Genomic DNA, 13,642 nt, shown 5'->3' with positions numbered 1-13,642 from the left:
ACGAATTTACTCCGAAAAATGAGATCATCTTCGGAGATGGTTCTTACCCTGGGCTCTGAAGGCTCAGCTATTTAAGAAGCGTATTTAAAGAATACGTGAAAGTGGCTACTGTGAGTGGGAGTAAAGATACCCCTTTTCAAATCTGGATTAACCACTTCTTCGACATGGAGGGGTTAAAGGGGAGCCAAAGAATCCCCTCTTCAATGGTTCCGAAACTCCTCCCCCTCTAACTGTGAGGATGCCTCGTCGTCTTGACGTTTGGAACCGTCCAACCTATTTGACATCCTACAGTGCTTTGTTCTTGTACCACTTTGCACTCCCAGACTCTAGAGGCCATGTGGTCAGGCTGGAGTGCTTATATGTTGCCCGTAATATGGCCAAAGGCCATATGTATACTCTAGCCCAGCCTGTGCGGTGTTGCATCTACAATGGGCTAACCTCTGCAACAGATCTTAAGAAAGTTCTGGGAGATGCCCGAACTCGCTTTCTCCATTCATTATGTTTATGGATGGCTTGATGCCTACTTTCAGGGTACTTATAAATATTCTTTGACCTATAATATCGATACCTTCCCTTTCTTGCTCTGCCTGATGAGCTGCAGGGTGGTATTCCATTCGTCCGTCCAAGCACGACAACTGTTCTGGCCGGATAACTTCTTTCGGTTCACCCTTTCCCATTGGGGGCACCCAAGAAGGGCTCTTCACAGATGAGTATGTTCTCGGGATCAATAAGAGGACCCCAAGCACTGACTAGGAGGTTATGTCCCTTATGAACATTTGAGGGTGTCTTCTTCTTTTGAGGGTGGGCAACCGTAGGTTGATCGAGCCCTACAACCCTCATTGCTTCTCAAGACAACATCGAATGAACCAAGGTTGTCATGTTTTCTATGACTTCACCAGGCATGGGTCTCAGTCAAATCTTAATGTGAAATCGGTGTGGGACACCTGCACCTTGCTCGGTCAATCTTGCCAGTTCATTATTCTCAGCAACCGTCAAGAAGTCTTCATGACCCACAGCTACTACGCTTGGTATCTAGAACACAAGCGAGGCTTCTTTCAGGGTCTTATCGACGGTATGCCTGACTTTCGAGAAGATGAAAGTCATGGAACCTCTCGAACTCACTTTAAAACAAGGTTCGAGAGAGTTTTGTCAAGTTGGGCACCCAGGTTATGCTTAATCGAAGGCTAGAACATGATAAAACTGACCATCCACAAGATGAAATTGTTCTAGAAGGGGTGACTCGAGCCTCATTCCATCATCATCTTGATGATTTATTAGCTCATAAGTCGAAGACCGCGGGCCATTCTCATCAATCTCGGGACTATGAGAAGATAAGAGGATCTGGTGGACCTCGCTAGGCCCCAGTATTAATAGTCGAACCCAAGAGCGACAGGTCCCATAAAGGTCTAAGTGCTCCATCAAGTGAACCTCCATACGAGAACATGAGAGAGAGAGAGAGAAAGGAAGAGGGGCAGGAAGCTCGGTGGCAACAAACTGGGGAAGGGATATTCTCCCTCTCCCAACAATCTGAAAGAAACCAGTGGGGCTCGTGATTTGATCCAGAAATCAAAAGATCAGGGGTTGAGCATGACTCATGATATTACTCCTTTGACCAAAAATGCCTTTATATCAAACATAATTATGCGGGAGGCACTAGAATATGCTAATCCAAACTCTCAAGGGAAGAGGAAACTAGATGACTCTTCTCCTTTGAAGAGGTCCTCCAATAAGGCAAAGAGTCCAGGCCTTCATGAAGAAGTTAGGAAAACATCTGCTACTCCTCTGCCATCGACCGCCTTGGCCTTGCCCATTCCTAGCAGAATTCATGCAGAGCTTTCTGGCTAGAGCGGCTCCTTCTAAGCCAGGGCTTTGTCAGAAGGTGACAACTAGGAAATCTGCAAAGCCAGAAGTTATTGATATGTACTCTTTCTCCTCTCCAAACTCTCCAACTCTAAAATCAAAGGTTCTTAAAGAAAAATCTTCAGTTATTGGCGAGAGAATGGAGACCGAGAAAATGAAGACCTCAATGGATCGAGAAGAGGGGTTCCTTGAAGGGTCTTGACCCTTCCCCGGGGCCAAGTGAAAGCTCTTCTTCTGATCATAACAGAACAAAAAGTCCTGATCCAGAGGCTGAACCTGCAGTGGATGAGTTGAGGAAAGCAAAAGGCAAAGCCCACCTCGTGGAGAAAGATCCTCCAGCGGTTGACTCATTGATCGTAGTGGTTGTGTTGAAAGTGGGCTTGTTAGCTACGTCATTACTTACCTAAGCTGACGTGAATGCAAGGCTTTCCATGGTCCATGATGTATTGGATAGAGGTGAGTTCTCCTATGGTGATCCACTTGAGTCTAGACTTCTAGCTCCATGAGATATGTTTGACAGGACCAAACTCCCAAGCACTCGAAACTTCTCCTGTTCTTTGAGAATGACCTAATCGGTCCAGTTTCCATTTTTTCATGTGATTTCAGGTTCGGTCTTTGCTCAGACGACGAATGGGGGCTCTGGTTCAGGCTACTCAAGCCTCTCCTGATACCATTGTGCCACAAGGAGCTCAGAAGGATGATGTTGTAACAACTGTAGTGAGTACTGAAGCTGGGACTAAGATTCCCAAGGCATCTAGCATTGTCGAAGTCCCTAAGGTGTCGGAGCATGATTCCCTAGAGGACTTAGTTGTACTTGTCGAGAATCCCAATAGCCTTGTAGAGTCGTTGCTCAAAGATCCTTTTTTGATTGGTAAAATACAAAGGGAGATAAGCGCCGGTAAGGTGAGGACACTCTTTAGAGCGATTGGGAACAACTCTATATCCTACCTTCAAGGGACTTCGTCGATAATCTCCCAAATGATATCATGGGCTGGGTCAATGGGAGCTGATGAAGAGAATCTTCGACAACTAATCGACCGGGTCATTCAAGATGCCCAAGTCATAGCTTCTGACTAAGAGAATCTAGCTCATACATTTCCTGTCCTAATAAGTGAAGGGTTAGAAACCTATGCCAGGCTTGAGAAAGTAGCTGTGGCAGCGAGGCAAGACTTGGAGGTCATTCAAGGCTTGGTGCAGGATGTCTGTGATCAATATGATTGGGTGGAGGCTCACAAAGTTGCGATCCTGGACTTCATCAGAAAGACTAAGACCATTCTGATGGCACAAAAGAGGGAACATAAGAGGGTCGTGGCCCACTCGTGCAATCTTTCCAAAAAGGTGGACATATCCTTCCCCAAGCTTGATGACCAGCTTCATCGATCGAATGCAGTGATCTCTGTAGCCCTTGTGGCTCACGAGGGCCTTGCAAGGGTGAAGGCCGACATGGAGACGACCAGGCAATGTGTGGAAGGGAAGACCCGAAGGCTGGAGAACTCTTGAATCATTTCTGATCTTTTCTTTTCTTGAATCTTTTGTTGTTTCTTTGGAAAATGTAAAAGAATTATGCCTCTTCTTATGATGCTTATTTCCTTTCTTCTGAACTTCTAAACTTGACAAATACATTTTAAGACTTCAAAGGAATTTTTGCAGCATCGTGCCAATTAACACACATTCTTGCATACTTCGAACATAGGCTTTGATTAGGCATACCCAAGCTTCTCATATTCCTTTGTGAAGAGTTATGAGTGGACTGATATTTCGTAATTCTCAAAACGTTCGAAAAAACATTGCAGTTTAACATCATTTGGGAAGACCATATGAAAAAGCCTTCCTAGGCCTTTATAAAAAAAGGTGTGAGTGGCCAATACTTATAGTTCTAAGACTCCAAGGAGTACTGTAGTTTAAAGTCATACATGAATGACTATTTGGAAAAGTCTTCCTAGCCCTTTTTAAAATGAGTATGAGTGGTCAATACTTAGAGTCTTAAGACTCCGAGGGGTACTGTAGTTTAAAGTCATACAAGAAGGACTATTTGGTGATGTTTTGGGTCATACGCCTATTATATGTCATTTTTTGACATACTTGTATCCCTGAGGCAAATAAGGAAAGAACCGCTAGTAAACTGGTCTAGTCAGTACCCAAGATACCGCCAGATCATGGGAACATTGTAGCAATAAGCCTAATATTGGGTAACTTATGAAGACGTGTTAGAATGGCCTCAAATTGCATGAGAGGGTAGTTTTTGATACCCTTACTCACAAAGTTTTATCATGTTCTAACAAATTTTGAGATGATTAGGATGAAATGCAGTTTGCAAATCCAATTCCTATCATGCTAAAAATAGATTCTATAACTATAGCCCTATTTTATGGGTCTCAAAGCAGTATGAGACCACTTCCAATGGATCCGAAACATCGTAAAACTCCCAGTTACTAAATTTTGATTCAATCGGACCCTCCGGGACCATTTTGGACCTAACTTACCATAAAAGGGTCGGTTTTACACTATTGCGGTGTAGCCTCGGCGAACCAGTTTCCATAAACGTGTTTTCTCATTTCGTGATGAATTTCAAATTCTCATAACTTGCTCATTTTGAGTCCAATTAAGCTCAAATTCGGACACAAGCAAGATCCCGAAGATACACTCATTTTGACATATGACACATGCCATGGTGTGGCCTGAAATGAGAGAATTCTTTGAGAGATGATGGGCTTGAAACATGAAAATCTAGATGTTAAAAATAAGAACATCCAATTCTTTGAGAGGCCATAGCTCAAGATCTTGATGTCGGATCATCGCACGTATGAGTCTGTTGCGACCATGCTTCGAAGAGCTATAGTTTGATATAATTTATGGGAATAATCAGAGGCTGGATGACATTGAATTTTGAGGTCGAAGATGACATATTTTTTTGGTCACCACAATTCCATTTTCCAGCGACTTCCGAAAATTGGAACGTGCTCAAACAGTGACCAAAATGGACGAAATTTATCACAAAATGATCGTGATAATATCTTCTTCAATTTGCGATTAAAATGGAAGTCTCGAATCATCATGAATCATGTTGGATCGATGGTCGAAGAATCACAAGTTTATGGAACTTGGCCGGATTTTTTGTACTTCCTTAAAAATCTATTTCAAGACGATCAAAGGGTATCAAAACATACGTAATGGTTCAAGCATCGATTCTAGGACGTTTGATTGCTCGAATTGCCAACGCAAATGTTAAACGTCTAAAAAAGCTCATGAGGCCTAGCAATGGCAAGGGGGTCCTCATGGAGTGATGGTTTTGTCATTTGTTGAAAAGTGCTAAAGGGTATTTTGGTCATTTGGTCTAAAAAGGGATTAATATTTTAATTCATAAAATGTATATTTTTTGATAATTTTGGTTATTTTTAGTAATCCACCATTGTTTTGGGGTAGTTATATACGAGGTACTCAAGTCATTTGTAGAACTCTTACTCATATGTAATCAAGCTCTTGAGATCTCTCTTGAAAGATTGAAATTATTGCTTGTTCTTTTGCTTTGCTTTCAAGTCTAAGACTCAAGATGAGAGGAGAGAGAAACATTTTCTAGAGAGAGAAAATGCCCCTAAAAACACTTCACTCCTTAGAATCCCATAATTCCAATTCCCTTAGGATTCCCAATTCCCAATCCTATACTCCTTAGAGCTCCTAGTTTCCATACACCTCAGAACCCTTAGCTCTTAAACCTATTCCATACACCCTACACCTTATTTTAGCTAGCCTACATCCTACCCTACACCATGCACCATAGTAACCCATATACAATATCATCCTATACACCTTAGATAGCCTATACTTTAGCCCATCGCATACACCATAGCATCCTATACAACTAAGCTAGCCTATATCTTAGCCCATCCCATACACCGTAGTTCCTTTACACCATACGTCAACTTAATCCAACCAAACTAGACACCTAGACCTTAGACCCTAACCTTGACTCAAGACTAAGAGTTCTCTCTTTCTCTCTCATGTGCATGCAAAGGGACGGATGAAGGTACACCTAGGCTCAAGCCCATTATAGAACCACTCTCTCTCCTCTCTCTTCCATTTTTTTTCTTTTTCTCTCTTCTTTCTCTCTTTCTATCTCTTCTTTTTCACTCTCTCTTCTTCTATATTCCTTTCTCTCTCTTCTTTCCTCTTCTCTCTCTCTCTCTCTTTCTCTCTCTCTCTCTCTCTCTCTCTCTCTCTCTCTCTCTCTTTTAAGCTCGAGACCCGCACCTAGGGTAGGCCCGACTTTCCTCTCCCTCTCTCCCTTTCCCTAATCTCCCCGCCTCTCTCTAGCTTGGGTAACGGACCTGCACTATAAGCGGGTCTACCCCTCTCTCTCCCTCTTGCTCTCTCTCTCTCTTTCTCTCCCAATTGATGGACCTGCACCTTAGGCGGGTCCGCTCCTCTCTCTCCTACTTTCTTCTCCCCTCTACTCTCCCATCTCCCTTAAAGGCTAGAACCCACACTATAGGCGGGTCCATCTTCTCCCTCTCTAGTCTCTTATCTCCCATACTCTCTCTTCTCTCCTAGAGCCTAGACCCGCACCTAAGGCAAGTCCATCCACATCTCCCTTCTTCTCTCACATCCTACACTCTCTCATTTCACCCTAGGGCCCGAACCTGCACCAAAGGCAGGTCCACCTTGCTCTCCCCTACACTCTCATCACCTCTCATATTTTCTTATTTCACCGAGCTCAGATCCCCACTTAAGGCGGGTCCATCTTCCCTTAACCCTCTTCTAACCCATTTTCATCTCATTTTAGGTACTTCTCCATCTCTCTCTAATTCATATACTCATTTTTTTTTTAGTCTTAACATTTCTTCATTCTCTCTTCTACTCATTGCTTCTTTCATCCTTGAGCATTTGACTTGGCTGAGATAGTGCCCTAAGGTTCTAACTCTTGGATTGCTACTCTAACCATCAGCTCGTATCGTGTAGTTGAGTTATAATAGACATTGATTCTCTTACACTCGGTCACTCGGGTTGGGGTCATCTTGAATCAGCTTTTCTTAAAATTCTAACCCTTTCACTGTTCTAACCGTCGAGTCATATAGTGTTCAGGTTGTGAGGAGCTTTCATCTCTCTCTCTCTCTCCATCTCTCTCTCTCCCTCTCACTTTCTTCTCTCCCTTGATCACTTTTAGGAGGCTCTTTGGGTTAGTGACATAGTTACAAGCTCAGTCTTGTAACTCCACTTTCCATATCCTCCGGATACTAAGGCTTCAAGCCTGGTGCTTTTCCATGTCTCTGGTAATTCCTCTTGGGTGAGATTACGTCGGGAGGTAGCTCAATTTTTGGGTCCAACCTTCACTGTTTTTACTTCATATTTTTCTTGTTCTTCTTCTTTGTGTCATCTTTAAATCAAACTCTCATCAATTCATTTTTATTCTCTCTTACCTATTACTCTTACCACTCTACCCCTAAACTAGAACTGTTAGCCCATAAAGCACATCAGAGAGGAGTTTTACTTTAAGTGGATTTCATTAGCAATTTTTAGTGAGAGGCTAGGTGGGGTGTTGAGTTTAAAGCGGATGCCGAATTCAAACCACGTTGTTGGACAACCAGAGGGCTTTCGTTCATTGATATAAGAGGGTAGCAGCCCGGGTGTATCCCACGAAACAGTGAGGTAGGTACTCGAGTCTACCTTTTCATCATTTTAAAATCCTCTCATAGTTGGAAATACCTATCCACACGTGACATGTGAGGTTAAGTGGTTGTCCAAGAGAGGGTCAATCGAACCCGCATCCCCGAGGGAGCGAGCCTGACCAAGGTAGATCAAGGCCTGACCAACACCGTGGACCTATTGATGGGCCTATTAGGGTCATGCATCTCGGACTTTAACTTGACCCAGTTTATGGTCATGGGTAAGGACTATTTGGTGGATTTATATAACAGCAAAGCCTGCCCTCAAAAGGGACGAAATATGTGTTAGATAGTTTAAAGTCCTGCAGTTCGGACTATGTGATAGGTAGTTTAAAGTCATACATCACGAACTATCCTTTGATCTTTTAAAGATATTATTTGTTTAAATACCTTTTTTTAATCGGAGGCATGCAATCTTCTCCCATCTTGGTACAAAGGAGGTATGCTCCGGTAAAGTATGCTTTCTTAATGACATAGGGTCGGGTTGAAATTTAGACTGAGGTACACCAATATGACATCTCATGGTCAGGACCAAGTCACCTGGTCTGAAAGACTGTATCCTCACCTTCTTGTCAAAAGCTTGGCTTATTCTTGCTTGATAAACTTCTAGATTTTGTTGAGCTACTAACCACTTTTCCTTGCGTTCAACTCGTTGTGTTGGAGTTTGACTCGTTCGTCATTGGTTAGCCCACAATGGATTGCGACCCTCAAAGAGGGTATCTGAACTTCCAACGGTAGCACTGCTTTTGCCCCATAGACCAACGAATATGGAATAGTTGAGGTAGCATTCTTTCGTGTCGTTCGATAGGCCTAAAGAGCCTCGGGGAGTCTTTCGTGCCAATCACGTTGACCCTTCTTTAAAGTCTTTTTTATTACCGTGCAAAGGATTTTGTTAAAGGCCTCAGTTTGTCCATTTTCCCTTAGGTTGTACATGAACAAATACCTCAAGTCGATGTTAAACTGACTTGTCAATTGGCAGATGTGATCATTCTTAAATGGAGAACTGTTGTCGGATGTAATCCTATCTGGTACGCCGAAGCGATACACAATATGGTGACGAACAAAGTCAGCCACCATCTTACCTGTTGCTCTCTGTAGTGAGACTGCTTCAGCTCACTTAGAGAAGTAGTCAGTAGCTGCCAATATATATGAATGGCCATTTGTTGATGCTGGAGTAATGGGTCCCACGATATCCATTCCCCATTGAGAAAAGGGCCAAGGCATGAGAATAGGGTGCGACAACTCTGGTGACTAGTGAATGTAGTCAGTGGGTATTTGACACGCATGGCATTTCTTTGCATATTTAAGTGCATCTTTTACCATAGTGGGTCATAAATACCCCATCCGATGCAATTGGTGGTACAACTTGGGTCCAGACTAGTGCATGTCGCATACCCCTAGTTAGGTGCCTCGATCTCGTCCTCCTGGTCGAGTTGACTTGGTGACGTGGTTCCGGGTTTGAGATGGACTCGAGACCTGAGACCTCTCTCTCGTGAATAGCATACAAGGGACGTGGGCAGGAATACCAACCGGTGAGAGAGGAACTTGAGTCGTGAGGTGGGCTTACCTCACGTGGGTACGTGACACGCTCAGGGTTAGCTTGCATGGGTGCCCTCTTAGATCACGTGGAATGCCCATGCCCCCTGACCTGTGGCCGGTTCGGAATCGCCTTCCTTGACCTGTTTCTTCTTACCTACAACCACACACATACATTAGAGTATGGACAAGTGGGTGAGAGCACACGTGTGTGTGTACTCAAAAGAGAATGAAAGGATTAACATAATGAAGTCTATGTCAACTCAGCAGCCCTACGTCGTCTCCTTGACAAGGGACTCTTAATACATATTTTACAATGAACGGAAAGAGAAGAGTGATTAGATGAAAGAATATTAGAGAGAAGAGATTTTTTGAGAGAAGATAATGGAAGAGAGGGGGGGGGGGGGGGGGAGAGAGAGAAAAAAAAGATGGAGGTTGGTTTGGCTTTCACCCAACACTTCAGGGATAAAGAAAGGAAAGGTATTTGTTTTAAAGAGAGGAATAAGAAGAGAGATAAGGGAAGGTGAAGGTTAGCATGGCTCTAGCTAAACCTTCAAAAAGAGAGAAAGGACGAAAAAAGAAGAAGAGAAGAGAAGGAAAAAGAGAAGAAGTGAAAGAGAGATAAGAAGTTTGACTAGGTGGCTAGGTCGACACAGCGGTGAGATTGGTGCTGGTGCGACGACTGATTTGGCACAGCAGCTAAACGGGCTCGGGAACTTGACCGGCATGACGGTTAAACTGCATGACGACAAAACTAGCACGGCAGCTGGTCTGACACAACAGCTAGTTTTACGCGGCAGCTAGACGAGCTCGGTAACTTGACTGACACAATGGCTAAACTGCTCAACAACAAGACCGGCACGACGGCTGGTCAAGTGCAGTGACTAGCTGGCCTGGTGCAGCAGAAAGAAGAAGAGAGAGAAAAGGGAATGAAGAAGAGGAGAAAGGAGAGAAGAAGAGAAAAGGGAAAGAAGAAGAGGAGAAGGAGAGAAGAAGAGAAAAGGGAACGAAGAAGAGAGAAAGAAGAGAGAGAAAGAAGAGAGAAAAAGAGAGAGAAAGAAGAAAGAGAAATAAGAGAGAGAAATAAGAGAGAGAAAGAAGAGAGAGAAAGAAGATAGAGAAAGAAGAGAGAGAAAGAAGATAGAGAAAGAAGAGAGAGAAAGAAGAGAGAGAAAGAAGATAGAGAAAGAAGAGAGAGAAAGAAGATAGAGAAAGAAGAGAGAGAAAGAAGAGAGAGAAAGAAGATAGAGAAATAAGTGAGGAGAGGAGAGAGAAAGTTACTTTTGAGGCCTAATAGTACCCATCCAAATTTTCTCTCTCCTCTCTCTCCAAACCGTGACCTAAAACTCAAGCAAAAAGTAAAAATTTTTTATTAACTTAGGAAGGATCTTTTACATGAAGATGGTACGTGCTTATATAGAGGTGATACTTAATCATGGGTGTACAATCAAATTTTGACCTAATTATTGAAAATTAACAATTAAGTGAATTAAAAAAAATTAAGAAAATAGGGGCAAAATGATGATTTTTCTCCTTACCCACAAATCCTAAAATTCCAAACAAGTCCTTATCATGGCCATGCAATCTTCACAATCTTTCGAGATTCGTTCGGGGTTCTTCCGGTCTTCATCCGGCCAAAAGATTGTTCTTTTCTTGATCGACTCGATAAGACGATTGTTTTGATACCCTTGTCGAGCCATGGATCGGACACTAGGGTCATGGTGACGACGCTACAAAAACACGGGAAAACATGCAACCCTAGATTTAGAATTCGACCCGTTTCTCAGTATTCTTTGATGTAGCATGATGATCAAGTCACCATGATCATTTTGCAAAAAGAACGGCTCGATTTGGTACTCAAACGACCGTTTTTCAACTTGGGAAACTTTGGCCGGAATTTGGATCTTGGTGGTCAGAATTGCTATTGTTCATCCGTGATTTCTAATGAACCCGAAGGAAGCTCTCAACCTTGTGGTGGTCACGGGTCTGACCTTGCTTCAATCTGACGTGCAAGTATCGTGATGTGTGCGTTTGGTCGAGGGGACATGTTGCTGGAAATTTCCTGTTACTTTTGGAAGTTTCGGACAAACTTCATTCTTCGATTTCTCTTGGCTCAGGCCATGTCATCGTGCGTGCTGTATATCAAATCGACCAGGTCGATGAGACAAACATGCTCTCAAAATTTAGGCTCGATGTGACCTTAGATGAGGAAGATAAGTCCATGTGAAGTTTGCCCCCGAAATTGTAAAGCAAAATTTCCATTAATGGAAACTGGTTCACCTAGGGTGCACCGTAATAGTATAGGAACTACCTATTTTGGGTAATGTGGTCATAACTGGCTCTAGAAGCATCCAAATGCGCCAAAAATTGGTACCCGAATCTAACGATGATGGTATGGAGATCATTTGATGCTCTTATAATGGTGCTATAGTTCGGAGTCCATTTTCAGCATGATAGAGGCAGAATTTCCCGAAACTGTTTTGTTGTTTGCACTACCTAAAACTCGTCATATTGCGATGAAACTTGGCAGGTGTTCTTAGGAGACTCTTATGCATGCTCTTGAACCTTCTTAGGCCATTATGAGACTGTCAGAAATTTCATTTCTGGATCAAGGCTTGTTGACCTACGGCTTCCGTAGTCGACAAGCATTTTGGTACCTTTGGACCCAGGTCGCGAACTTCTCTCTCCTTATTCACACCGGGGATACAAGTGATGGAAAATGACCTCAAACAACCCCATCATGCACCTCCTTTAACACTGCTTGTACCTAATCGTATAAAAGGCATCTTAGCAATATTCTGTCATATGAACTTCTATATAGTTGGTCATTGAGGAGGGTGAATATCGTGGCTCACCTTTTAAGGGCTAGCCTTTCTTTCTTAACTTCAGGGAGTTGACCATGGACCAAGTACTTCAGGAAATGTTGATGCCAATCTGGCCGTGGTTCTTCTGCCACCGCAACGATAATCTGGGGAGAAAGTTCTTCCATTAATTTCCTCATAGCTCCTTGAGGGTATGGGGGAGACTCCGTCCATATATTTCCTCGTCTTTAGATCTACCTTTTCTATCATAGGGATGGATCACCATTCTTGTACGGGGATCTGAAGTGGTAACCCAGGCCTGATGATCATGGCGGCTCCCAACTTAGCAAATGCATCAGCCTGAACATTTGATCCTTGGGGAATATGGATGCGAATAACCTCATATATCTTCCCTAAGAGGCACCTTGCGGTTTTATAATATGGCTTGAGCTCATCCTTGCTGACTTCATATATCCCCTTTAGCTTTCGGACGAGCAGCTGTGAATCACCAAAGATGTTGAGGGACCCGAGGTCTAGTTCTAGTGCCATGTCTAGGCCGATGATTAGCGCCTGGTATTCTACGTCATTATTTGAGTACTTCTCGTTTAATGAGAAAGCATAAGGCAAGAGCCCCTTATCCGATGTGACGAAGATCATACCTGCTCCAATGCCTTTTCTTTGACAAGCACCATCAAGGAACATTGGCCATGAGGCAAGCTTACTTGCGCACACAACTTCCTCAACAAGCAGGTCTTCATTCAAAGGGGACCCTTCGGGCAATGGATGAGCGACTAAGAAGTCGGCCAATGCTTTCCCCTTAAAAGCTTTTTGTGTGACATAGGTGATGTCAAACTCCATGAGGAGTAAAGTCCACTTGGCCAATCGACCAGAGAGGACTATCCTCGTCATGAGATATTTAATTGGATCAGCTCAAGAATTAGCTGCACTAGGTGAGCAAGCAAATGATGTCGTAGCTTTTGAGCTGCGAACACTAGTGCCAGGCACATTTTCTCGATGGGAGAGTAATTGTGCTTGGCTAACATAATTGTGTGACTCAAATAGTACAACATTACTTCCTGCCCTTCCTTATTATGTTGGGCCAGAGGGGCACCCAGCGATCCCTCCAAGGTCGTCACATATAAAATGAGCAGTTTGTCGAGTACATGAGCTATGAGAACTGGCGGGTTCAGTAAATAGTCCTTGATGTCATGGAAGGCATTTTGGTAGGACTCGTCCCGCTCAAAGGGGACGTCTTTCTTCGAGAGCCTGGAAAATGGCTTTCATCGCCTCGAAAGGTTGGATATGAACCTTCGGATGTACGTCAACCGACCTTGGAGAGATTTCAACTCCCTCAAATTCCTTGGCGGAGGCATTTCTTGAATGGCATGTATTTTGGTTAGGTATTTCTTGATTCCATGGTGCCTCATAATAAGCCTAGAAATTTCCCTGATTTCACCCCTAAAGGTGCACTTCAATGGATTCATCTTCAGTTGATGTCTCCTCAACCTTTTGAGAATGACTTTCAGATCCGTGAGTGTTATAGGGTATTTTTTGATACTTGTATCCCCGGTGTGAATAAAGACAAAGCTAAACGCGACATAGGCTTGTGGATACCAAAATGCCGGCGGACTACGGAAGCACTGTTCAAATAAACCTTGATCTGGAGCGAATTTTTAAAAGGTGATGGATGGGTCCTAAAAGGCATGTGGGGTAGCACTTGACTCCCTAAGAACACCCGCCAAGTTTTGTAAGGACTCAAACTTTCCAGCATATGGTGGTGTGCCG

General features: G+C 43.4%; 1 protein-coding gene across 1 annotated transcript; it reads right to left on the bottom strand.

Moving 5' to 3' along the window:
- Positions 1 to 12,136: 12,136 nt before the first annotated feature.
- On the bottom strand, positions 12,137 to 12,766 carry LOC148783809 (uncharacterized). The gene has a single exon (XM_088872419.1). It carries the CDS (start codon positions 12,764 to 12,766, stop codon positions 12,137 to 12,139), a length of 630 nt encoding a protein of 209 aa, XP_088728545.1.
- Between the last annotated feature and the right edge of the window lie 876 nt (positions 12,767 to 13,642).

The sequence above is a fragment of the Amborella trichopoda genome, chromosome 1, assembly GCF_054954075.1.
Source record: "Amborella trichopoda isolate Santa Cruz 75 chromosome 1, AtrichopodaSantaCruz75HAP2 v2.0, whole genome shotgun sequence".
Classification (NCBI taxonomy): domain Eukaryota; kingdom Viridiplantae; phylum Streptophyta; class Magnoliopsida; order Amborellales; family Amborellaceae; genus Amborella; species Amborella trichopoda.
The sequence above is the reverse complement of the archived record's forward strand: the minus strand, read 5'-3'. Positions and strand labels throughout refer to the sequence as shown.

Coding starts and splice junctions, on each gene's coding strand:
- LOC148783809 (XM_088872419.1), bottom strand. CDS start 12,766: ATGACGAGGATAGTCCTCTCTGGTCGATTGGCCAAGTGGACTTTACTC.